The 26,567-nt window shown below is 45.1% G+C and overlaps 1 protein-coding gene across 1 annotated transcript; it reads left to right on the top strand.

Moving 5' to 3' along the window:
• The first annotated feature begins 2,859 nt into the window (after positions 1-2,859).
• LOC139550118 (noelin-3-like) lies at positions 2,860-26,047 on the top strand. The gene is made up of 6 exons (XM_071360760.1): positions 2,860-3,211; positions 13,032-13,175; positions 17,485-17,640; positions 18,807-19,026; positions 22,118-22,224; positions 23,019-26,047. Exons 1-6 carry the CDS (start codon positions 3,143-3,145, stop codon positions 23,694-23,696), a joined length of 1,374 nt encoding a protein of 457 aa, XP_071216861.1. The 5' UTR covers positions 2,860-3,142; the 3' UTR covers positions 23,697-26,047.
• The last annotated feature ends 520 nt before the right edge of the window (positions 26,048-26,567 follow it).

Raw genomic sequence — 26,567 nt, 5'->3', positions numbered from 1 at the left:
GCTATTACACCTAGTCATGGACTAAAGTATCCTAGTCCACCATTACACCTGGTCCTGGACTAAAGTATCCTGGTCCACTATTACACCTAGTCCTGGACTAAAGTATCCTGGTCCACTATTACACCTAGTCATGGACTAAAGTATCCTGGTCCACTATTACACCTGGTCCTGGACTAAAGTATCCTGGTCCACTATTACACCTGGTCCTGGACTAAAGTATCCTGGTCCACTATTACACCTAGTCCTGGACTAAAGTATCCTGGTCCACTATTACACCTAGTCCTGGACTAAAGTATCCTGGTCCACTATTACACCTAGTCCTGGACTAAAGTATCCTGGTCCACTATTACACCTAGTCCTGGACTAAAGTATCCTGGTCCACTATAACACCTAGTCCTGGACTAAAGTATCCTGGTCCACCATTACACCTGGTCCTGGACTAAAGTATCCTGGTCCACTATAACACCTAGTCCTGGACTAAAGTATCCTGGTCCACCATTACACCTGGTCCTGGACTAAAGTATCCTGGTCCACTATTATACCTGGTCCTGGACTAAAGTATCCTGGTCCACTATTCTGAGCCTATCACTATTGATTTACTTCACTTCACACAGAATGGAAGATCAGGATGGTCCAACGAGGCTAACTAAAAAGCTATTTTTAATGGAGAATCTGTAAATGCTTTTTAGTCTTGGACTAAGCTTAATATGTGTCTGGGGAAACTGGCACCTGACGTGTGGAACTTGGGGCCTACTACTCAGAGACTGGGTTTCAGAAGACAAACGATTCTCTTCCTACATAATTAGTTCTGTTTCTGTGTGGGACTAAAGGCTCAAGACAGCGACACACACACACACACACACACATACACTCTGTCTCTCTCTGTGTGTCGCTCTCTGTGTGTGTCTCTCTCACTGTGGGTGTCTCTCTCTCTCTCTGTGTCTCTCTCTCTCTCTCTGTGTGTCTCTCTCTCTCACACACACACTCACACACACACACACACACACACACACACACACACACACACACACACACACACACACACACACACACACACACACACACACACACACACACACACACACACACACACACACACACACACACACACACACACACACACACACACAAACATTGGAATGTGTTACTAATGAGGCAGATGAATCACCAGATATTGAGCTTCGTAGAGACAGCCATGACAGAACTGTGAATGCACTGTGTTCTCCACAGTCAACAACAACAACAACAACTATTCCAGCGTGTTTATTTGTTATAATCTAATATTTGTTTAGTTCTAATAGTTTAACTGCGTCTCTATATTTCTTGGTGTGGTTGAACCAAGCATGTCTCGTTCAGTAAAAGGTCTTTGTGTTAACATGATAAATATACGAAGCATCTGTCAGCTGATCCATCCATGTCCCCTATTAATCCCTCAGACTGAAGACGCATGACGTTAACTCTGACAGTCGGATTCAACATCAGAAGAACAAGGCTGATAAGAGACCTGACACTTCCTGCCTCTTGTCTCAAATATATACCTTTTTTTAAATTGGTGATTGTTGTAACTCTTCAGTCCAACCCCCCCCCCCCCCCCCCCCCATTGCAACCCTGTTTTTGTGAAGTGGAGCTTGGAGACAGACAGACAGACAGACAGACAGACAGACAGACAGACAGACAGACAGACAGACAGACAGACAGACAGTGTTGAGGTGAATAGTGTTATGAGTGTTATATAGGAATGTTGATTCTAGTGGGGTTAACATCGGAGGGATTTGAATTGAATTGGTGAATAAACTTAAGTGTTATTTGAATCAGAGTGGAATCAAAACCACCTGGTGTTAATTTCCGTGAACTCTCTCAGGGTGAAAAAGAAATGGGAGGGGCCTTATTATCATATTTCCCAGCATGTTTTGCTGCAGGCTTATTTTTTTGAATAGTTTGTTTTAATATCTATGTTTCTGCATGCACATTAAATTATTAATTGATCTTAAAACTACACAAAGCAAAATAAGATACATTTCTAAATGAATCCAATCTGTAGGTAGTTGAATTTATTTCACCCGTTATTGACATGGTTGTTCCAGTTTAGATGGTTCAGGTAGCCTCATTTATCAATATTCCCTTCCTTAGCAGTCATTCTAACTGCACATTACAGCTGATTAAAATGTCCAATTGTCGGACATCCTAACTCTGGCTGGATTCCAATAGGAAATTCTAAAACACTTTGCAAGCCAGCATAATGTGACTTGCTGATGTGGCCTGCAAACCAGGAGTTTCAGATCCCTGTGTTAGGGTAAAAATAGGCTGTCGGAGTATGGTATTGTGAAACAAAGTAATGTCATTATCATAAAATAATTACACCTGTATGATCAAATATTTATTTGATTTACTAGCAAACACAGTCATGGGTTGGTACCGGTACCTCAAAAAATCACTCGAAAGGTACCCTGGGAAAAATAATATGCAAATTTAGGCTTTACACCTTACAATGCTAAAACAACACCCAGAAATTAGTTTCTGTAACACCCCAGGTGTTAATTCCCTAACACTAATAAAGTGTGACAGCATCGGCTCTAATAAAGTGTTAATTTAAGTCGGAATGTGCAACACTCATTGTGTTAGAGACCTATCACTCTGAAACGGTTCGTTTATCAACACTTTACAAAGTGTTAGTTTAACACTATTTGAGATGACGTAATGTGTTACATTTAACACTGCGGGTGTTCAAATTCCGATTGTAAATTTGCTGTGAACGGACCGATGAGGCAAGTATCGCTAAATGACATCATTTCCCCTCTTGCAGGTCCCTGTACATCAACTGATGTTTTCACCCGGTCTGTTCCGCTGCCACGTACTTTCCCCATCTCACACTCAGTCACGAGCAGCTGGTGTTGTTTCCAGTCCCCGGCGCTGCCCACATGGCTTCACGCGTACTGAACGGTGATGAATGTGATGACTAGTCTGACACGGATCTACACTCACTCTCTTTCTCTGGAGTCTTGATATTTAAAAAAAAAAAAAGGCCAGGCATTTTACCGTTATTTTTAACCTGCAGAAACCTCAAGCCGTTCTCCACACTGACTGAGCGACGTGTTGAAACATACAGGGGAGAGAGGACAAGGGTGACCGGTTCGCGGGCAGAATGTGGCCGCTGTCCGTGGTGCTGAATCCTCTGCTCTTTCTACTGCTGTTCGGCTACTGCCCTTCTGTGGTGAGTTGAGGTCCACTGACTGCCCTTTTAATCTGCAAGGCACCGGGCTTATATACATTATATTATATTATATATATATATACTTCAGAGATTAGATTAAAACAACTGCATAACTATATGTTTAGATAGATGGACTGATGTGATTTGAAGTTCGTATTAAAATGTGTGGTGTTGGAATGATATATGTTGGTCTGGGCAGGGGTGATGTAGTTGATGTTGGTCTGGGCAGGGGTGATGTAGTTGATGTTGGTCTGGGCAGGGGTGATGTTGGTCTGGGCAGGGGTGATGTAGTTGAAGTTGGTCTGGGCAGGGGTGATGTAGTTGAGGTTGGTCTGGGCAGGGGTGATGTAGTTGATGATGGTCTGGGCAGGGGTGATGTAGTTGATGTTGGTCTGGGCAGGGGTGATGTAGTTGATGTTGGACTGGGCAGGGGTGATGTAGTTGATGTTGGTCTGGGCAGGGGTGATGTAGTTGATGTTGGTCTGGGCAGGGGTGATGTAGGTGATGTTGGACTGGGCAGGGGTGATGTAGTTGATGTTGGACTGGGCAGGGGTGATGTAGTTGATGTTGGTCTGGGCAGGGGTGATGTTGGTCTGGGTAGGGCTGATGTAGTTGATGTTGGTCTGGGCAGGGGTGATGTTGGTCTGGGTAGGGCTGATGTTGTTCATGTTGGTCTGGGCAGGGGTGATGTTGGTCTGGGCAGGGGTGATGTTGGACTGGGCAGGGGTGATGTAGTTGATGTTGGTCTGGGCAAGGGGTGATGTAGTTGATGTTGGTCTGGGTAGGGGTGATGTAGTTGATGTTGGTCTGGGCAGGGGTGATGTAGTTGATGTTGGACTTGGCAGGGGTGATGTAGTTGATGTTGGACTGGGCAGGGGTGATGTAGTTGATGTTGGACTGAGCAGGGGTGATGCAGTTGATGTTAGTCTGGGCAGGGGTGATGTAGTTGATGTTGGTCTGGGCAGGGGTGATGTTGGTCTGGGCAGGGGTGATGTTGTTCTGGGCAGGGGTAATGTAGTTGATGTTGGACTGGGCAGGGGTGATGTAGTTGATGTTGGACTGGGCAGGGGTGATGTTGGTCTGGGCAGGGGTGATGTAGGTGATGTTGGTCTGGGCAAGGGGTGATGTAGTTGATGTTGGTCTGGGTAGGGGTGATGTAGTTGATGTTGGTCTGGGCAGGGGTGATGTAGTTGATGTTGGACTGGGCAGGGGTGATGTTGGTCTGGGCAGGGGTGATGTAGTTGATGTTGGTCTGGGCAGGGGTGATGTAGTTGATGTTGGTCTGGGCAGGGGTGATGTAGTTGATGTTGGTCTGGGCAGGGGTGATGTAGTTGATGTTGGTCTGGGCAGGGGTGATGTAGTTGATGTTGGTCTGGGCAGGGGTGATGTAGTTGATGTTGGACTGGGCAGGGGTGATGTAGTTGATGTTGGTCTGGGCAGGGGTGATGTAGTTGATGTTGGTCTGGGCAGGGGTGATGTAGTTGATGTTGGTCTGGGCAGGGGTGATGTAGTTGATGTTGGTCTGGGCAGGGGTGATGTAGTTGATGTTGGTCTGGGCAGGGGTGATGTAGTTGATGTTGGTCTGGGCAGGGGTGATGTAGTTGATGTTGGTCTGGGCAGGGGTGATGTAGTTGATGTTGGTCTGGGCAGGGGTGATGTAGTTGATGTGTGTGTGTGTGTATGTCTTACAAAAGCCATAGATCTGAGTGAATGGAGAAATTAGATTTTTTTGTTCACAACATCTGACAGCTATCTGTGACAGCTATAATGGGAATACAAAGAAACAGAAATGCTTTTCCATTCTGTTAACTGTTGCATTGGTTTTAAATTGATTTTTCTGTCATACATTTGGGGCAAATTGAGTTAAACATAGAACTCATAAATGTATTATAATTCTAGTCCCGTATTCTGTACTGTTTAAACTACACTGGAGTTTAAACAGACAGGTTGTCCAGTCTCCAACACTCCTCTATCTCTCTGTCCCTCTCTATAGCTCTCTGTCCCTCTCTCTCTCTGTCCCTCTCTATAGCTCTCTGTCCCTCTCTCTCTCTGTCCCTGTCTATAGCTCTCTGTCCCTCTCTCTCTCTGTCCCTCTCTATATCTCTCTGTCCCTCTCTATAGCTCTCTGTCCCTCTCCCTCTCTCTGTCCCTCTCTATGGCTCTCTGTCCCCCTCTATATCTCTCTGTCCCCCTCTATAGCGCTCTGTCCCTCTCCCTCTCTCTGTCCCCCTCTATAGCTCTCTGTCCCTCTCCCTCTCTCTGTCCCTCTCTATATCTCTCTGTCCCTCTCTATATCTCTCTGTCCCCCTCTATAGCGCTCTGTCCCTCTCCCTCTCTCTGTCCCTCTCTATGGCTCTCTGTCCCCCTCTATATCTCTCTGTCCCTCTCTATATCTCTCTGTCCCTCTCTATATCTCTCTGTCCCTCTCTATATCTCTCTGTCCCTCTCTATAGCTCTCTGTCCCTCTCTCTATATCTCTCTGTCCCTCTCTATAGTTCTCTGTCCCTCTCTATAGCTCTCTGTCCCTCTCTCTCGCTCTGTCCCTCTCTATAGCTCTCTGTCTCGCTCTATATCTCTCTGTCCCTCTCTATATCTCTCTGTCCCTCTCTAATGCTCTCTGTCCCTCTCTATAGCTCTCTGTCCCCCTCTCTCTCTGTCCCTCTCTATATCTATCTGTCCCTCTCTATAGCTCTCTGTCCCTTTCTATGTATATCTCTGTCCCTGCCTCTATCTCTCTGTCCCTCTCTCTCTATCTCTCTGTCCCTCTCTCTATATCTCTCTGTCCCTCTCTCTATATATCTCTGTCCCTCTCTCTCTATCCCTCTCTCTCTATCTCTCTGTCCCTCTCTCTATATCTCTCTGTCCCTCTCTCTATATCTCTCTGTCCCTCTCTCTATATCTCTCTGTCCCTCTCTATCTCACTGTCCCTCTATCTCTATCTCTCTGTCCCTCTCTCTATATCTCTCTGTCCCTCTCTCTCTGTCCCTCTCTCTATATCTCTCTGTCCCTCTCTCTCTCTTCCTCTCTATATATCTCTCTGTCCCTCTCTCTCTGTCCCTCTCTCTATAGCTCTCTGTCCCTCTCTCTATCCCTCTTGCTCTGTCCCTCTGTCCCTCTCTCTATCCCTCTTGCTCTGTCCCTCTGTCCCTCTCTCTATCTCTTTTTCAGTGCATTCGGAAAGTATTCAGACTCCTTGACTCTTTCCAAATTCTGATACGTTACAGCCTTATTCTTAAATTGATTCAAATAGTTTTTCCCCTCATTAATCTACAGCCAATACCCCATAATAGCAAAGCAAAAAATGTTTTGGGGAAATGTTTGCAAATGTATAAATAAAAATATATATCACATTTACGTAAGTATTCAGACCCTTTACCCTTTGTTGAAGCACCTTTGGCAGCGATTACAGCCTCTAGTCTTCTTGGGTATGACGCTACAAGCTCGGCGCACCTGTTTTTGGGGAGTTTCTCCCATTATTATCTGCAGATCCTCTCAAGCTCTGTCACGTTGGATGGGGAAAGTCACTGCAGAGCTATTGGGTTCAAGTTCTGGCTCTGGCTGTGTCACTCAAGGACATTCAGAGACTTGTCACGAAGCCACTCCTGCGTTGTCTTGGCTGTGTGCTTAGGGTCTTTGTCCAGTTGGAAGGTGAACCTTCACCCCAGTCTGAGGTCCTGAGTGCTCTGGAGCAGGTTTTCATCAAGGATCTCTCTGTTCTCTGCTCTGTTCATCTTTCACTCGATCCTGACTAGTCTCCCAGCCCCTGCCGCTGAAAAACATTCCCACAGCATGATGCTGCCACCACCATGCTTCACCGTAGGGATGATGCCAGGTTTCTTCCAGACATGATGTTTGGCATTCAGGCAAAATAGTTTCATCTTGGTTTCATCAGACCAGAGAATCTTGTTTCTCATGGTCTGAGTCCTTTAGGTGCCTTTTGGCAAACTCCAAGCGGGCTGACATGTGCCTTTTACCGAGGAGTGGCTTCCATCTGGCCACTCTAACATAAAGGCCTGATTGGTGAAGTGCTGCAGAGATGGTGGTTTTTCTGGAAGGTTCTCCCATCTCCACAGAGGAACTCTGGAGCTCTGTGAGAGTGACCATCGGGTCCTTGGTCACCTCCCTGACCAAGGCCATTCTCCCCCGATTGCTCAGATTTGGCCGGGCGGGCCACTGTGCTGTTGGGGACCTTCAATGCTGCAGACATTTTTTGGTACCCTTCCCCAGTTCTGTGCCTCGACACAATTATGTCGCGGTGTTCTATTCCTTCGACCTCGTGGCCTGGTTTTTGCTCTCACATGCACTGTCAACTGTGGGACCTTATATCGACAGGTGTGTGCCTTTACAAATCATGTCTAATCAATGGAATTTACCCAAAGTGGACTCCAATCAAGTTGTAGAAACATCTCAAGGATGATCAATGGAAACAGGATGCACCTGAGCTCAATTTTGAGTCTCATAGCAAAGTGTGAGGATCGACGATGGAGACAGGAAGCAGGTACAGGGAGAACATTTAATTAACCACGGACATGAAACAGGACAGGAACAGCATCTGGACAGGGGAAAAAATAACGACGTCAATGCTGACAGGGAATAATGTGAGGAGCAGACAGATAAGGACGGAGTAATCAACAAAGTAATGGAGTCCAGGTGAGTCCAATATTGCGCAGCGGCGCGTAATGATGGTGACAGGTGTGCGTAATGAAGGGCAGCCTGGCGCTCGAGAGGGGGAGCAAGAGCAGGCGTGACAGCAAAGGGCATTTCTGTTTCGTATTTGTAATAAAATGCATATATTTCTAAAAACCTGCTTTCGCTTTGTCATAATGGGGTACTGTGATGTCATAATGGGGTACTGTGTGTAGATTGATGAGGACATTTTTTTATTTAACCAATTTTAGAATGAGGCTGTAACGTAAAAATATGGAAAAAAGTCAAGGGGTCTGTATCTCTCTCTCTCTCTACCTCCCCTCTCTCTCTCTCTCTCTCTCTCTCTCTCTCTCTCTCTCTCTCTCTCTCTCTCTCTCTCTCTCTCTCTCTCTCTCTCTCTCTCTCTCTCTCTCTCTCTCTCTCTCTTTCTACCTCCTCTCTCTCTCTCTACCTCCTCTCTCTCTCTCTCTTTCTACCTCCTCTCTATCTCTCTGTCTCTCTCTCTCTCTCTCTCTCTCTCTCTACCTCCTCTCTCTCTCTACCTCCTCTCTCTCTACCTCCTCTCTATCTCTCTCTCTCTCTCTCTCTCTCTCTCTCTCTCTCTCTCTTCTCTCTCTCTCTTTCCTTCTCTCTATATTCTGATATTGATCCTTGGATGTTGCCAGAGAAGTAACTCTCTGTTAATGGTTGGTTCAGTCATTATAGACACAATGATATTGCCCTACTGGCTGTAATAGAAAGACAAACCATCTGACAAATGGAAATGAGGTGACTAGTTGGCTTTTCATAGAGCAATTTATTTATACTAACTCTATACTGAGAAATGAAAATGTGGCCGATTTCCATGGTGTGTATGATGCCTAATCGTCCATGAACAAATGTTCTGTAAATACTAGATGGTGTACAATAGACCATACTGCACTAGATTGTCCTTTAGTAATGAAAATGAGTTGCGCTCTTTTCACAGAGCAATATATACTTAGCTGAAATCGATAGATCTGTAGTATGATACTATATATATTATAGATATTACAACACTGTAACGACTTCTGCCGAAGTCGGTTCCTCTCCTTGTTCGGGCGGTGTTCGGCGGGGTCGACGTCACCGGTCTTCTAGCCATCGCCGATCCATTTTTAATTTTCCATTTGTTTTGTCTTGTTTTACCACACACCTGGTTCTCATTTTCCTCATTTAGTGGTGTGTATTTAACCCTCTGTTCCCCCCCATGTCTTTGTGTGGTATTGTTTGTTGTAAGTGCTTGTGCACATTGTTTACTGGTGTGCGTCGGGTTTTGTACCAAAGTTGTTATTTTCTTGATGCTGTTGGTTTTGGAATTAAACTTTCTCCGGCTATTACCTAAGTCTGCCCTCCTGCGTCTGACTTCCCTGCCACCAGTTACGCACCCCTTACAAACACGATACAATAATACTACTGTACTACTTGTTTGAAGAATTTGGGACAGAGATTGGTGTGTTTTTTCACTATCTAATCATGACATGGGGTTGTTCAATGACAGACTTTCTATCACTTGATGTGTTTAATTGTGCTTCTACGTGCTTCTACACCTGCATTGCTTGCTGTTTGGGGTTTTAGGCTGGGTTTCTGTACAGCACTTCGAGATATTAGCTGATGTACGAAGGGCTATATAAAATAAACTTGATTTGATTTGATTTGATTTAATTTCAGAGAGACAAATAATCATGTTTTTTTTGTTGCAAAACTCTATATATCCTCCTCCCTCTCAGAGAATTCATTAATACTGCTAGGTTTTACATAGAGAAATGAAATGTAACAAATAACTACATTTTTAATAAAGAACTGTACAAATTATACCGCTGTGACATCAATATTTTAAAGAAAAATATACACAGTACCGTTCCAAAAATGTTGGGGTCACTTAGAAATGTCCTTGTTTTTGAAAGAAAAGCACATTGTTTGTCCATTAAAATAACATCAAATTGATCAGAAGTACAGTGTAGACATTGTTAATGTTATGAATGACTATTGTAGCTGGAAACAGCAGATTTTTTAATGGAATATCTACATTTATCAGCAACCATCACTCCTGTGTTCCAATGGCACATTGTGTCAGCTAATCCAAGTTTATCATTTTAAAAGGCTAATTGATCATTAGAAACCCCTTTTGCAATTACTGTATGTTAGCACAGCTGAAAACTGTTTTTGTGATTAAAGAAGCAATAAAACTGGCCTTCTTTAGACTAGTTAAGTATCTGGAGCATCAGCTGTCTGTTAACCTACCCACTGCCTGGCTGTCTATTAACCTACCCACTGCCTGGCTGTCTGTTAACCTACCTACTGCCTGGCTGTCTGTTAACCTACCCACTGCCTGGCTGTCTGTTAACCTACCTACTGCCTGGCTGTCTGTTAACCTACCCACTGCCTGGCTGTCTATTAACCTACCCACTGCCTGGCTGTCTATTAACCTACCCACTGCCTGGCTGTCTGTTAACCTACCCACTGCCTGGCTGTCTGTTAACCTACCCACTGCCTGGCTGCCTGGCTGTCTATAAACCTACCCACTGCCTGGCTGTCTGTTAACCTACCCACTGCCTGGCTGTCTGTTAACCTACCCACTGCCTGGCTGTCTATTTGCGTGCCAAATGGTACCCTATTCCCTATATAGTGTGTAGAGCCCTATGTGTCCTGGTCAAAAGTAGTGCACCAGAAAGTGAACAAGGTGGCATTTGGGATGCAATCTGTGTGCCGGTCTTTGACTAACTTGGCCCCGACGGCCGGCATATCTCTTTGGGGTAATTGAAACTTCTGTAGAGAATTAATGTTGTGTGATTATTCATGGCACACAGACAGGCAGACAAGACCAGTGGCAGATTAGCATCTTGGGTCTGAGAAGCTAAATAAACTAATGGGGTCTGAAGTCAGAGTAACAGAACAGAACAGAAGCAGCTGCTGCCGGGCAACGTCACAGAGCAGAACCATAGAACTAGAATGAATAGAACATAGAAATGTAATCATTAGAGTCACTGGAATCTTTAGAATCGTTAGTGTTTCATTCTTATTCTACGGACTGGAACTTTGGTCATTGTAATTTATGAGCAGAACTTTCTATTCATCAGAACATAAAGCATTGTCATGGAGGGTGTAGTTAGTGGCAGCATGTCAGGCCATCCGGCGTGGATCTGGTACAGCTGCACGGGAATGTGAAGGGATGAGGAGAGATGTGTCAGCGGGGGGGGGGGGGGGGGGGGGGATAAGATAGCCAGAATGATGCATGTCACACAAGGAGGAAGAGATACCATTTTGGTGACATCCCCAATTCCTCCTCTTCCTCTATCGATCAATAAACTTTATTCAACTGGATTCAATTCATCCATAGAGACTTGAGGATCTGGCCTCCGATTGAGCTTTATAAACCACACTGAAAATAACTTCTCCTTGAGAAGAGATCCAGATTTCACCACCTGCCACACAATACCGAGAGACTAACTTACTTTTTCACTCCCAATTTAATCGTTCTAAATGACTGAAGCGGCTTCACAATGAACTGACTAATCTCTTTCAGAGCCAGCATTATTTCTTTCCTTTATTTTCTGCTAATCTACATTCAGTCTGAACGTCTGCTAATCTCCATTCAATCTGAATGTCTGCTAATCTCCATTTAATCTGAACGTCTGCTAATCTCATTCAATCTGAATGTCTGCTAATCTCCATTTAATCTGAATGTCTGCTAATCTCATTCAATCTGAATGTCTGCTAATCTCCATTTAATCTGAATGTCTGCTAATCTCCATTTAATCTGAATGTCTGCTAATCTCCATTCAGTATGAATGTCTGCTAATCTCCATTCAGTATGAATGTCTGCTAATCTCCATTCAATCTGAATGTCTGCTAATCTCCATTCAATCTGAATGTCTGCTAATCTCATTCAATCTGAATGTCTGCTAATCTCATTCAATCTGAATGTCTGCTAATCTCCTTCAATCTGAATGTCTGCTAATCTCCATTCAGTCTGAATGTCTGCTAATCTCCATTCAGTCTGAATGTCTGCTAATCTCCATTTAATCTGAATGTCCTCTTACACCACATCTGTGAACTTGAAAGCGACAAAAAGAGGTGGAAAATGTCTTCGCCCATCAGATGGTCAAACTCTGACTGGTCCTTAAAATGGAGTGTGGAGAGACAAGGGGTTTGGACATAACCTTAAAATAATCAGAGACCTAACCTTAACCGTACAGATACTGTGTGTATGTTTGTCCGACGGCCACGCGATTGGACTCTTGCATCAGGTATTTAATGTTAGGAGGAATATCCATCAGAGACCGTTGCTGATTATCCCACATTCAATAACACGTTCACTGTCAAAGGCTGCGTTTCAAACACACAAAAGACTCACCCTCCTCCATTTTCCCCCCTCGCCTTATGCCTTTTGGGGGAATCCCAGCTGCCATCTTTGTCGTTGGTCCAACTGATTAGCCAAGCAAGGGAAGTTGGCAACGTAATCCCCTCAGCCCTCGGTTTTTGATCGAGTTTGCGAGTGTCAAATTATTTTCATTCCCGGGGTGCCTGAAACAACCCATAATTCAATTCTCGATGATCGTACCTCTGCCAAAACTTAAAACCAACATTAGTATGGATAAATCAAGATACAAGTGTGAGTAAAAACGAATTGTAAATAAGTTAGAAATTGTGCTACTAATGCACATGACGACTCTAACACGTATCATAAAAGTAATGATGTTTTTGTTTGGTTAGCTTTTGGAAACGTTAGTTTACGCATACAACTTTCCCCGACGTTGTAATTTTCGATTTACCTGATATAGTCGGATGGCTAACATTCGATGTCTGCGTTGTCTTCCAGCCAAGATATGAAATGCTGGACTGTAGCGCATATAAATCACACGCAACAGCTACCGGTGGTTCCTTAATGACTGAAAACACAACCGTGGGACGAACAAGTGACACATTTCCAGACAACAGCGTTCCGTTTTAAATTAATTCATTCTTCCCTTTGCCCTGCAAGTGTCAACTCGTCAGACGTCATGATACGTCATCAGAAGTGTCCACTTAATTGGAGGGCTGAGTGTTTGGAATGCAGGCAAAATGTCAAAGTACCTATCCAAGATGGCCCCCATGTCACCTGACAACTGCTGACCATACATATATTGTGTGCGTGCGTGTGTGCGTGTGTGTGTAGACAGTCAGGCCGAAGGATGGTTGGAAGGTGTACAGCTCGGCCCAGGATGCAGAGGGGAGGTGTATCTGTACAGTGGTGGCTCCTGAACAGAACCTCTGTTCCAGAGACGCCAAGGAGGGACAGCTCCGTCAGCTACTGGAGAAGGTACTGAATACACACACACACACACTCACCTACACACACACTCACCTACACACACACACACACTCACCTACACACACACACACACACACCTACACACACACACACACACACACACACACACACACACACACACACACACACACACACACACACACACACCTACACACACACACACACACACACACACACACACACACACACTCACCTACACACACTCACACCTACACACACTCACACCTACACACACTCACACACACTCACACCTACACACACACTCACCTACACACACACTCACCTACACACACTCACCTACACACACACACACACACACACACACACACACACACACACACACACACACACACACACACACACACACACACACACACACACACTCACCTACACACACTCACCACACACACACACTACACACACACTCACCTACACACACACTCACCTACACACACTCACCTACACACACACACACACACACACACACACACACACACACACACACACACACACACACACACGCACACACACACACACACTCACCTACACACACACACTCACCTACACACACTCACCTACACACACACTCACTTACACACACTCACCTACACACACACACTCACCTACACACACTCACCTACACACACACTCACCTACACACACACACACTCACCTACACACACACACACACTCACCTACACACACACACTCACCTACACACACACACTCACCTACACACACACTCACCTACACACACTCACCTACACACACACACTCACCTACACACACACTCACCTACACACACACTCATTAGGAACCAACGTCACTATTACTCATCTATGATAATAATGTATGAAACATGGGGTCTACTCTTGAATGTATTCCATGTGTAGAGCGGGCCGGGGGGGGTTTCTCTATGTAATTCACTGTGGTCCAGTGTGGTAAAGTTAACACTAACATGTACAAGCATCTCTTAGGGGAGTTTCAACCAGGCCGTTTCAGGATCCCACCATTGGAATCAGAGGGAGTATGGATCCCATAACCCTGTGTGATGTGTGAGAGTCCCAAATGGCACCCTATTCCCTATATAGTGCACTACTTTCTACCAGAGCCCTATGTCAAAAGTAGTGCACTATATAGGGCATAGGGTGCCATTCGGGATCAAACGTACAGAGTTTGAGTGTGATGCCACTTTGCTGTTGGAAACATAATGGTGATGTTGGTAAGTTATGATAACAGGATAGAGGAAGCGTTTTAACTGTTAGCTTGGTCCAGATACCCGTTCCACTGTTCCACACCAACCGCTGAGCTACGGGATATCTGTATGAGCCAGTGCTCATTTACTTGACTCTAGAAAACACGGTCTATTCCCTCTACAATGAAAATTCTGTTTGGGGACAGATTGAAATGTACAGAATGGTCACCTGGAGGAAAACAGGAGCTTTTTCCAATTTCATTCAAGGAGAGGGTTTAGTATAATTTTTTGTAAATATAGTCATTTAATTTACAATAGATTTACATTTCAATTTTTCTCAGTGTTTTACAATTAGTTTCTTTTCATGTCTGATTCTCTGCAGGGTGGCAATATCAAATTGCACCCATAGCCTATTCATTGATGTCTCAATCAAATGATCTATAGCCTATAACATTTCCTAGGTGGCAAAGGTCCAACTGGATAATGTAATGTATTGGCTTCGTAACAAACCACCCACCTTGCGACCCCAAACTGTTCACACACCTCTTGTTGGCAGAGAGAAAATGTTGTAGTTTTAAAGCTAATTTCCCACAATTCTACACATTTTTAATGGGTCAAAGATTTGTTTGGCTGTTTTTAAAGCTCATTTCCTGCAATTATATGTATTCTTTCATGTCTTACGTGTGTTTATATGATACCAGGGGTCTGTCTTGACCCCGTTCTGGGTCCGGATCCGGTCCGGGTTGAGTATGGAGGCTATAGGCTATACAGTAGAAGCACAGAGCAAAGTTATATATCTATGAAAATGAACTTCCTTCCTGAGTTTTTTTTTGTGCTGCTGGGATGGTGTAAGTAAAACTACTATGTATTACACATTGCAATGGCTAGTACAAAAACGGCACTATCTTGCACACGGACTAACCTATAGCCTATATGTTCTGTTCAGTTTTGAGAAGGATGCGTGCGAAGATGAGAAGGACCGGAGGTCAACATTGATAGTTTTCTACTACTATGATTGCATTCATTAAAAACAATATATTTATTGCCCACGATGTATTCATCAAGAGTTATTGTCCTCACAATGAGCCAAAGTCTAGTAACTTACATTTTGGTGCTGAAACTTGAAGCAGCAACAATCAATCAGAAATGGACAGCTCCTAGTGATGACAGTAGACATTAATGACTTTCAACGTCATCTTGTTGTTAGTAAGTCTAATTAAAATGAAGACCATTTTAATTAGACTTACTAACAACAAGATGACGTTGTGTTGGAGCCTATTTCTTCCTGTTTAAGAAATAAGTGGTAGCTCTACCTGTTGGTATCCATAGATTTTGTCGGCCAATTCCTCCACCCACCGTGCACTCTTTAAATAGCCTACCTCCGTGTCAGTGAAGGGCTGTTAAATTAAAACCAGGACTCGAATTGACGCCACAGGCTTACCTTGAATTAAAGAAAATGGCAAAAAGCAGAGGCCTACCCTTTATTAGTTTAAGATTTTGAAGAAAATAAAACAGATCCGATTATATAAAGTGATCTATAACAGCGCTTTGGTCCGCGATGCTTTGTGCTAGAAACAATCTGTAAAATACCCGGAAAAGATGTGACTCCGATGCATTATGGGGAGAGGTTGAGTTTGCTTGGGAAGTAATCTAATTCTGTCACTATCATTTGATTACGCTATTCAATCTCTGTAATATTTGAAGATGCTTAAACCTAGACAGCTTTTAGGGAAACACTTGTGACCTTCTCTGGGTTAAACCACAGAAGAAAAGTAACCAGCAGTTAAAGCTTACATTTTTCTACGTCGGTAACTTTTGAAGGTACCATGCTCACGTTCCTAATGACGTATCATATTTAATTATTTGCAAACTGTTGATAAAACGTTTACTGGAGACAGGAGATCAAGTTGAGACATAGGACGAGGTGGATATTTGTATAATAAGGCAGTTTATTCACAGGTAAAAATATCTTAGCAATCGTGCAGCACGGTCCCTTCTGTCTGACTCGTATGGAATCGTCGGAAAAAAGAGCTCTAAACAGGTTGTGCTGATTATATATGCAACAAGTAAAGTAGGTTGATCTTGTAGTCTGGCCTTCCGATTGGTCGATCTGGGTCGTGGGTAGTCCTGTCCGGGCCTGATGTCGACGTTCCATTGGCTCTTAACACAGTTCTGTGTCTTAGAGTCTCATCCTCGAGCAGAATGCATGTGCGTTCGTTTTAACAGGGGCCTGTTCATGGGGGAGGGGAGTGTGTGTGGGTCTGTGGTTATTATAAGGGTACGAAGTGTGGGGGTATAGTGGGGGATGGGTGCATGTTGTGTCAAGTATAGCTAGTGTTGAGAATTTGTTAAAACAAGTTACCAGTATCTAATACAATTTCTTACAAAACCGGGACAGTTTTGTTACAAACAAGACACACCGATTTGGCATTGGAGAAATATGGTAAGATTAACACATAGGCCTATCTCTCTGTCCAATTTTATCCTGTAATTTCGGTGTGTTATTCAAAAAATATTCCCGCTAAAATCCGGTAAAATTGCATGAAATTATTATTTTTCAAAAAATTAAAAATCGGACCTGCGAATATAATGATAGATTCATGCAATGTTTTTACTACAAAGTAAATCTTTCCACCCGTACTCTTGTCCACGGTGGTCTGCGAACCCACAACCTTCTGGCCCGCAGCCCTGTACGCTATAATTTGTTTGCGATGCAATGAGTACAGGATGAACAACAATTCCTAAAAACGGCATATCTAAGGCTCTGTTCTGTCCAATAAGTGAGGGTAAACGGTAGACATGTTATCCTCTATCCAATTTGTTTTACTTTTTAATTTGGGTAAAGGAGAGGGTCACTGTTTGTTTTTATGGGTTCAAGGAGGGTTTAGGTCAAATATATTTTGCTGAAGGTATGGCCATCCATTTCTTATTTCAGAGGGGTCTGATTTTCTCCATGTAACCTTCATTATAAATAGTGTTCCCTTGATGGAAAAAGGAAAAAGATAACAGTGGTGCTTCATCTGGGGGGGGGACAGAATAATCATGTTCCTCTTCCTCTCCTATGGTGCAGAACAGCCATTGTCTTCCACTCTTGTCCCGTAGGTCCAGAACATGTCCCAGTCCATTGAGGTACTGAACCTGCGGACCCAGAGAGACTTCCAGTACATCATGAGGATGGAGGGCCAGTTCAAAGGGCTACGGTCAAAGTTCAGACAGGTAGAGGCCGACAAGAAGACGCAGGTCAACAGAAACTTTCAGGTGTGAAAAATACAGATTTGTTTCTGGTTGTTATGTGGTTCTGACCTCGCTTTAAGCAGAACATGACCTTATTGTAACGTCTTTAACCAGAGCATTACATTATAGTAATTTAGCAGACACTCTTATCCAGAACGACTTACACGAACAATTAGGGTTAAGTGCCTTACTCAAGGACACATCGACAGATTTATCACCTAGTCGGTTTATCACTTTTAAGGTATGACCCAGATGCAGACAGTGTTGAAGAAACAAAAGTGTATTCCTTATTAAACAGGGGCAGGCAAACGACAGGTCAAGGCAAAGGTCAATAATCCAGAGAGGGTGTAAGGGTCCAGAACGACAGGCAGTTTCAGGGTCACGGCAGGTGTAACGGATGTGAAATGGCTAGCTAGTTAGCGGGTACGCACTAGTAGCGTTTCAATCAGTTACGTCACTTGCTCTGAAACCTATTAGTAGTGTTGCCCCTTGCTCTGCAAGGGCAGCGGCTTTTGTGGAGCGATGGGTAACGACGCTTCGTGGGTGTCAGTTGTTGATGTGTGCAGAAGGTCCCTGGTTCGCGCCCGTGTCGGGGCGAGGGGACGGTCTAAAGTTATACTGTTACATTGATGCTGTTGACCCGGATTACTGGTTGCTGCGGAAAAAGGAGGAGGTTGAAAGGGGGGTGAGTGTAACGGATGTGAAATGGCTAGCTAGTTAGCGGGTAATCACTAGTAGCGTTTCAATCAGTTACGTCACTTGCTCTGAAACCTATTAGTAGTGTTGCCCCTTGCTCTGCAAGGGCCGCGGCTTTTGTGGAGCGATGGGTAACGACGCTTCGAGGGCGACTGTTGTTGATGTGTGCAGAGGGTCCCTGGTTCGCGCCCGTGTCGGGGCGAGGGGACGGTCTAAAGTTATACTGTTACACAGGCAGGGGTCAAAACCGGGAAAGACTAGAAATCAGGAGCAAGAAACAGGCAGGAGCAGGGAAACAAACGCTGTTAGGTTCTACGAACAGACAAACAGAGAACGCAGGTATAAATACACAGGGGATAATGGGGAAGACACCCGGAGGGGGGTGGAGACAATCACAAAGACAAGTGAAACAGATCAGGGCGTGACACGGTTACTGTCCCAATGAGCCAATGAACTGAATCAAACTAAACCCTGTGTATCCTCCCCTCCTCCAGGAGTTGAAGGGTAAGATGGATGCCCTGCAGCCTCTGATCCCGGTGTTGGAGCAGTACAAGACAGATGCCCAGCTCATCGTCCAGTTTAAACAGGAGATCAGGAACCTGTCCATGGTGCTCACAGCCATCCAGGAGGAGATAGGAGTCTACGACTCTGAGGAACTACAACAGAGGCTCCTGAGTCTGGAGAGCAAGCTACGCAACTGCAGGAGCAGACTCAGTGAGTCACACACACACACACACACACACACACACACACGCAAACGCATGTAGGCACACTCACACACACACAAATCGAATCAAATGTTATTTGTCACAACAGGTGTAGACTTTACCGTTAAACGCTTACTGGCGAGCCATTTCCCAACGATGCAGAGTTTAAAAGTAAGAAACATTTGCTCAATTTAAAAAAGGAAATAATAACGAGTTTTAATGACTCCAACCTAAGTGTATGTAAACTTCCGACTTCAACTGTACATTTGGAGGTCTGTTGGGCCAGTGGGGACAGAGACTGTCTCATTTATTTAAAGTTATCTAGTTTTATAATCCTAAACTAAGCAGAGTCTTATCTGTTACTGGAAATGTAGCAAGGAAACTATCATTGATAAGTTTGTGACGTACTCTTGGTGTGTCGTATAAACTCACCAGTGAGATGGAACTGTGTGTCCTAGGCTGCATCCCAAATGACACCCTAGTCCCCTATATAGAGCAACGTGGGCCCATAAGACTAGTGTCACAATAAAATACCACTTCCAAAGAACCCCCAGGAACACAACGTCGGCACTAACCTGCCCGGCAACAGTTGGTTGTCCGTTGCTCCTAGTTCTCTGGGCCTACGCGGCAACAGTCGGTTGTCGCTCGCTCCTAGTTCTCTGGGCCTGTCCGGCAACAGTTGGTTGTCCCTCGCTCCTAGTCCTCTGGGCCTGTCCGGCAACAGTCAGTTGTCCCTCGCTCCTAGTTCTCTGGGCCTGCCCGGCAACAGTCAGTTGTCCCTCGCTCCTAGTTCTCTGGGCCTGTCCGGCAACAGTCAGTTGTCCCTCGCTCCTAGTTCTCTGGGCCTGTCTGGCAACAGTTGGTTGTCCCTCGCTCCTAGTTCTCTGGGCCTGCCCGTCAACAGACGGTTGTCCCTCGCTCCTAGTTCTCTGGGCCTGTCCGGCAACAGTCAGTTGTCCCTCGCTCCTAGTTTTCTGGGCCTGCCCGGCAACAGTCAGTTGTCCCTCGCTCCTAGTTCTCTGGGCCTGTCCGGCAACAGTCAGTTGTCCCTCGCTCCTAGTTCTCTGGGCCTGTCCGGCACCAGTCGGTTGTCCCTCGCTCTAAGTTCTCTGTGCCTGCCCGGCACCAGTCGGTTGTCCCTCGCTCTTAGTTCTCTGTGCCTGCCCGGCAACAGTCGGTTGTCCATTGCTCCTAGTTCTCTGGGCCTGATAGATGCCGCACAACCACACCACTGAGTTAGTTTACAGCTAGGGACTGAATCAGCTAGGGACTCTGTCAGCTAGGGACTGTATCAGCTAGGGACTGCGTCAGCTAGGGACTGCATCAGCTAGGGACTGCATCAGCTAAGGACTGTATCAGCTAGGGACTGCATCAGCTAAGGACTGTATCAGCTAAGGACTGTATCAGCTAGGGACTGCATCAGCTAGGGACTGCATCAGCTAGGGACTGTATCAGCTAGGGACTGTATCAGCTAGGGACTGTATCAGCTAGGGACTGTATCAGCTAGAGACTGTATCAGCTAAGGACTGCATCAGTTAGGGACTGTATCAGCTAGGGACTGCATCAGCTAGGGACTGCATCAGCTAGGGACTGCATCAGCTTGGGACTGCATCAGCTAGGGACTGCGTCAGTTAGGGACTGCATCAGCTTGGGACTGCATCAGCTAGGGACTGCATCAGCTAGGGACTGTATCAGCTAGGGACTGCGTCAGTTAGGGACTGCATCAGCTTGGGACTGCATCAGCTAGGGACTGCATCAGCTTGGGACTGCATCAGCTAGGGACTGTATCAGCTAGGGACTGCATCAGCTAGGGACTGCATCAGCTAGGGACTGTATCAGCTAGGGACTGCATCAACTAAGGACTGCATCAGCTAAGGACTGCATCTCAACGTCAGATATGAGCGCATTTTTCAGTAAGTGGGTTATCCTCATAGCCTAGTGTTGATGCTCCCTCACTCTAGTTCCATACGGCATCGTCCCAGTCGCCTAGGCCAGAGCTTCCACCATAGACACTACAAGGGTAAATGTTTTCCTGTTTGGCTATACCCAGAATCACCCCTACTCGTGATCGATACACTTAGTAACTATAATCTAGTCTCAGGTTTCATTACTCCAGGTTCCCAATTGATATATTAACCAGGTGCTATAAATCCTCAATCAATCAAATCAATTTATGAACCGAGAGTAAAACGGCACGCACTTGTACGACTCTTCGATGACACAGGGTTTCAGAATAATTAATCAGGTTTATTCCAAATTCCAGAAACGGGCGTAAAATCCTAAAATTACTCAAGCAATGATGAACTTACTCAAGCAATGATGAACTTTTAACCAATCAGCATTCAGAATTAGACCCACCGGTTGTATGATAAGCCAATAAATCACCAATAAGATACCTCCAGCATCCTTATCTAACTCCCCAATGCAATTTTTTATCTATGACAATTTTCTGAGAAGCACTGCATTTACGAGAAGAAACGGTGTCGTACCTCTACAACTATAACGCCGTCTTTGTCATCCCCCCTCAGGAGGATCAGTCCCTTCAGTTGTTGATGAAACTCTAACAGCTACGTAAAGACTCTAATCAATAAGATAGCCTTGAGGATTCCTTCTAGAACTTTACTTTACTAACCCTCGATAATAACAATATAAATGAAATAAATATCAAAGTGTGTGTGTATATACAGTATAAGGTTCTTCTAGCGAGCCAAAAGATGCCAACAACAAAACATTTTATACTCTAATCCTTAAACCCAGGAATGTGTGGTTATCACTTACGCCCCTTGCGTGTATTACTCCCCCCCCTTACCCTATGTTTTTCTAAACCAAAACCTTCCTCCTGCCCCAGGCTTAGGCGAGTCGGGATGCAACTGGCCCCCGACCTTTTCTGCTAAAAAATATCACAGAACTAAGCCTCCTATTCTGACAATAAGGAAGTTACAAACAGGGAGCCATTTGTTGTTGTTGTAACATAATACCAGATCCGGGTGGATTGTTCCACTGGTTTGAGTTGATATACTGTTAAGACCTAACACAGTCAGGGGTGAATCTATCTATCTGAGTGCTGTGGGGGTGTGTTGTGTTGTGTGCGTGAACAGCCTGTGGTAAACTGATGAAGATCACTGGACCGGTGACGGTGAAGACCTCTGGGACACGGTTTGGAGCCTGGATGACAGATCCACAGGCCTCCCCTACAAACAATAGGGTGAGGAGAGGGAGGGGGGAGTGAGGGATGAGGGGAGGGATGTCGGGAGGGAGGGATGTCGGGAGGGAGGGAGGAAGGGATGTGGGCAGGGAGGGAGGGAGGGGGAGGGATGAGGGGAGGGACGGGGGGAGGGATGAGACGGGAGGGATGGATGGAGGGATGAGGGGATGGGGGGATGGATGAGGGGAGGGAGGGATGGATGAGGGGAGGGGAGGGAGGGAGGGATGGATGAGAGGAGGGGGGATGGATGGATGAGTGGATGAGTGGAGGGAGGGATGGATGGATGAGGAGAGGGAGGGAGGGAGGAATGGATAAGGGGAGGGAAGGATGGATGAGGGATGGGTGAGGGGATGGGTAGATGAGGGGAAGGATGGATGAGGGTAGGGAGGGATGGATGAGGGGCGGGAGGGAGGGATAGATGAGGGTACATGTGTATTTGACTATAGCAAAATGTGACCAATCTTCCTCCTGAAGAACTACTGATAGACATGACATTCTATTAGTCAGTTGCTCACCTGAACCTAGAATCACGTGTTCTAGAGCAGGGCTGGAGCAAAATCCTCTACACCCCAGTAACTCTCCAAGAGGAGGGGAGGCCACCAGTGGTCTAACTACATCATACTCTACTGCTGCATCCAGTGATGGAAAAGGCATTTCAGACAGCCAAAAAAGCATTTTACACTTCCCCAAAGAGTTTGTGGCAACGTTCTACCTCATCTACTGTGTGTTTTTTTCTAACTAATGTACAATAAAGGTAGACCTTTAAATTGTTGATGTATTGTGTTCCAACCCAGGTCTGGTACATGGATAGCTACACCAATAACAAGATAGTCAAAGAGTACAAGTCCATAGCAGACTTTGTGTCCGGGGCCGGGTCTCGAACCTACAACCTGCCGTTCAAGTGGGCCGGGACCAACCACGTGGTGTACAATGGCTCTCTGTACTACAACAAGGTCCAGAGCAACATCGTGGTGTGTTACCGCTTCGAGACAGGCCGCGTGGTAACCCAGAGAGCCTTGGAGAACGCCGGCTTCCACAACGTCTACCCTTACACCTGGGGAGGCTTCTCCGACATAGACCTCATGGCCGACGAGCTGGGCCTGTGGGCTATCTATGCCACCAATCAGAACGCCGGAAACATCGTCATCAGCCAGCTCAACCCGGAGACACTACAAATCCTCGGAACCTGGAACACGGAATATTCCAAACGGAACGCGGGGGAGTCCTTTATGATCTGCGGAACACTCTACATCACTAATTCTCACCTGACTGGCGCTAAGGTTTACTACTCGTACTCCACCAAGACCTCCAGCTATGAGTACACAGACATCCCCTTCCATAACCAGTACTTCCACATGTCCATGTTGGACTACAACGCCAGGGACCGGGCTCTGTACGGCTGGAACAACGGACACCAGGTTCTGTTCAACATCACGTTGTTCCACATCATCAAGACAGAGGATGATTCCTGAGGAGGAAGATCCTCAGAGGAACTCAGAGGAACCCACTGGAACACTGACTAACATTCCTGGTGTTCCGGCGTTCCGTCAGTCATTGTTGGAATTCTATTGTTGTGTCTCTACATATTATTTTTTGCTCTCTTCTTTTGACAATCCATCTTCGGCTCTCTTGATTTCTTTTCAAGTTCCTAATGCAAGGCTTATCATTGATAGTGGCCAGGATGGCCAGGGTATCGAAGACTTTGGCCTGCAAACTCTGGAAAAACTGGATAAAGTCTCAGCACACTTCCTGTCGAATGCAAATGTATTGTAATAGTAGTTTGGCCTCCAAAAAGCATGACAAACTCATAATATTCCCTGGTAGTTCTACATAGCAACGCCATTTCAAAACAAGCATCTGGCCCTCGTAACGGTGGAAATTGAGAGCCTTCTTTTTTGGGTTCTCTTATTTTTTGAATGCAACTCTCTTTGTTCACAACCTTTCATGTGGACTGTATTCCTCTCCTCTCAGCTGCTCTACACTGGACCCTGTAAGTCTGAGACCATGAGAGATTTGGTGTAGGGTTAGTCAATTTGAATTCAAGCCAGTCAATTTCAGGAAGTAAACTGAATAATTGAAAAAACAAACATCTACTTTCGATAATATCTCAATAAACTGAAAAGGTGTAAAAGTTTTGGAATTGTACATTTAAAACACTTCCTGAATTGACTGACTTCAATTCCAATTGACCCCAACCCTGATTGGGTGGGTCTGGGTAACATGCCTCTGATTGGGTGGGCTTGGGTATCATGCCTCTGTAACTTTTGTATCCGTAGCAACAGTATCAATAGGAGTATGCTTTTATTCAGTCTGTTCTGTGAGCCCATAGGATAACAGGTGTCCTGAATGTCCTCATAGCATCTAGAACTCTCTATGGCTTTCATCCCAAATGTTACCCTAGAACTCTGGACAAAAGTAGTGTACTATATAGGGAATAGGGTGCCATTTGAGACTGTACTATATAGGGGATTGGGTGCCATCTGAGACTGCACTATATAGGGTTATCCTGATAGCATCTATAACGCTGTCTGTGGACTCTGTCAGCCACCATCTCAGTCTCTCTCATTGTGACACGCATCATTATTACTGTTGTATTATACGGTACAGCAGGGTGTCAAACTCATTCCACGGAGGGCCTAGTGTCTGTGTCCTTTCAATTAAGACAACCAGGTGACGTAAGAACCGACTCTGAAGATGAGAAGCAGGTACAGGGAGTTGAACATTTAATGAACGTACAAGTGACAGAACAGGAACAGAGTCAGAACAGGGAGAACATGGCGACAATAATGCTGAAGCAGGGAACAACATCGGGAACATACAGATATAGGGGAGGTAATGAAAGCAGGTGATTGAGTCCAGGTGAGTCCAATGAAGCGCTGATTCGCGTAACGAGGGAAACAGGTGTGCATAATGATGGTGGCAGGAGTACGTAGTGCTGGGCAGCCTGGCGCCCTTGAGCGCCAGGGGGGAGAGGGGGCACAAGCGTGACAGTACCCCCCTATGTGCGCCACCCGGCATCCCACCTGGGCGAGCCTGTAATGATTACGGGATTATCCCCCTTTTTTTTTTATTACCTAAAATAACATACCCAAATCTAACTGCCTGTAGCTCAGGCCGTGAAGCAAAGATATGCATATTCTTGGCACCATTTGAAAGGAAACACTTTGAGGATTATGGAAATGTGAAAGGAATGTAGTAGAATATAACAATATAAAAGATAATACAAAGAAAAAACCAACCGTTCTTTTGTATTTATTTTGTACCATCATCTTTGATATGCAAGAGAAAGGCCATAATGTATTATTCCAGCCCAGGTGCAATTTCAATTTTAACCACTAGATGGTATCAGTGTATGTGCAACGTTTTAGACTGATCCAATGAACAATTGCATACCTGTTCCAAATGTTTTATCAAGCCTGCCCAAATGTGCCTAAATTGTTTATTAATAACTTTTCATGTTCAAAATTGTGCACTCTCCTCGAACAATAGAATGGTATTATTTCACTGTAATAGCTGCTGTAAATTGGACAGTGCAATTAGATTAACAAGAATTTAAGCTTTCTGCCAATATCAGATATGTCTATGTCCTGGGAAATGTTCTTGTTACTTACAACGTCATGCTAATCGCATTAGCCTACGTTATCTCAACCGTCCCGTGGAAGGGACACCAATCCCAAAGAAGTTTTAATTATTGTGTGCGTGTGTTATTTATTCAAGCTACTCCTCGCTCTATTGTTTTGGATTTCAACCCTGTGTTTTTGTATAGTGTTTGTGTGGTCTTCGTCCCCGTGCCTTTGCACGGCACGCCGTAATTTGGGTCAATAAAAACCCCTATTACGCATTCCTGCGCCTGTGTCCCGAATCTCTTCATACCAGTGAGTTAACTGCACCTCAGACTGCTGCCCAAATAAATGCTTCACAGAGTTCAAGTAACAGACACATTTCAACATCAACTGTACAGACGAGAATCAGGCCTTCATGGTTGAATTGCTGCAAAGAAACCACTACTAAAGGACACCAATAATAAGAAGAGACTTGCTTGGGCTGAGAAACTTGAGCAATGGACATTAGACCAGGTGGAAATCTGTCCTTTTAGTCTGATGAGTCCAAATTTGAGATTTGTGGTTCCAACTGCCGTGTCTTTGTGAGTCGCAGAGTAGGTGAACGGATGATCTCTGCATGTGTGGTTCCCACCGTGGAGCATGGAGGAGGAGGTGTGATGGTGCTTTGCTGGTGACACAGTGGTGACACTGTTTGTGATATATTTAGAATTCAAGGCACACTTAACCAGCATGGCTACCACAGCATTCTGCAGCGATATTCCATCCCATCTGGTATGCGCA

Source organism: Salvelinus alpinus, chromosome 23 (genome assembly GCF_045679555.1).
Source record: "Salvelinus alpinus chromosome 23, SLU_Salpinus.1, whole genome shotgun sequence".
In the NCBI taxonomy this organism is placed as follows: Eukaryota; Metazoa; Chordata; class Actinopteri; order Salmoniformes; family Salmonidae; genus Salvelinus; species Salvelinus alpinus.
This window is presented reverse-complemented; position numbering and strand designations above follow the sequence as displayed.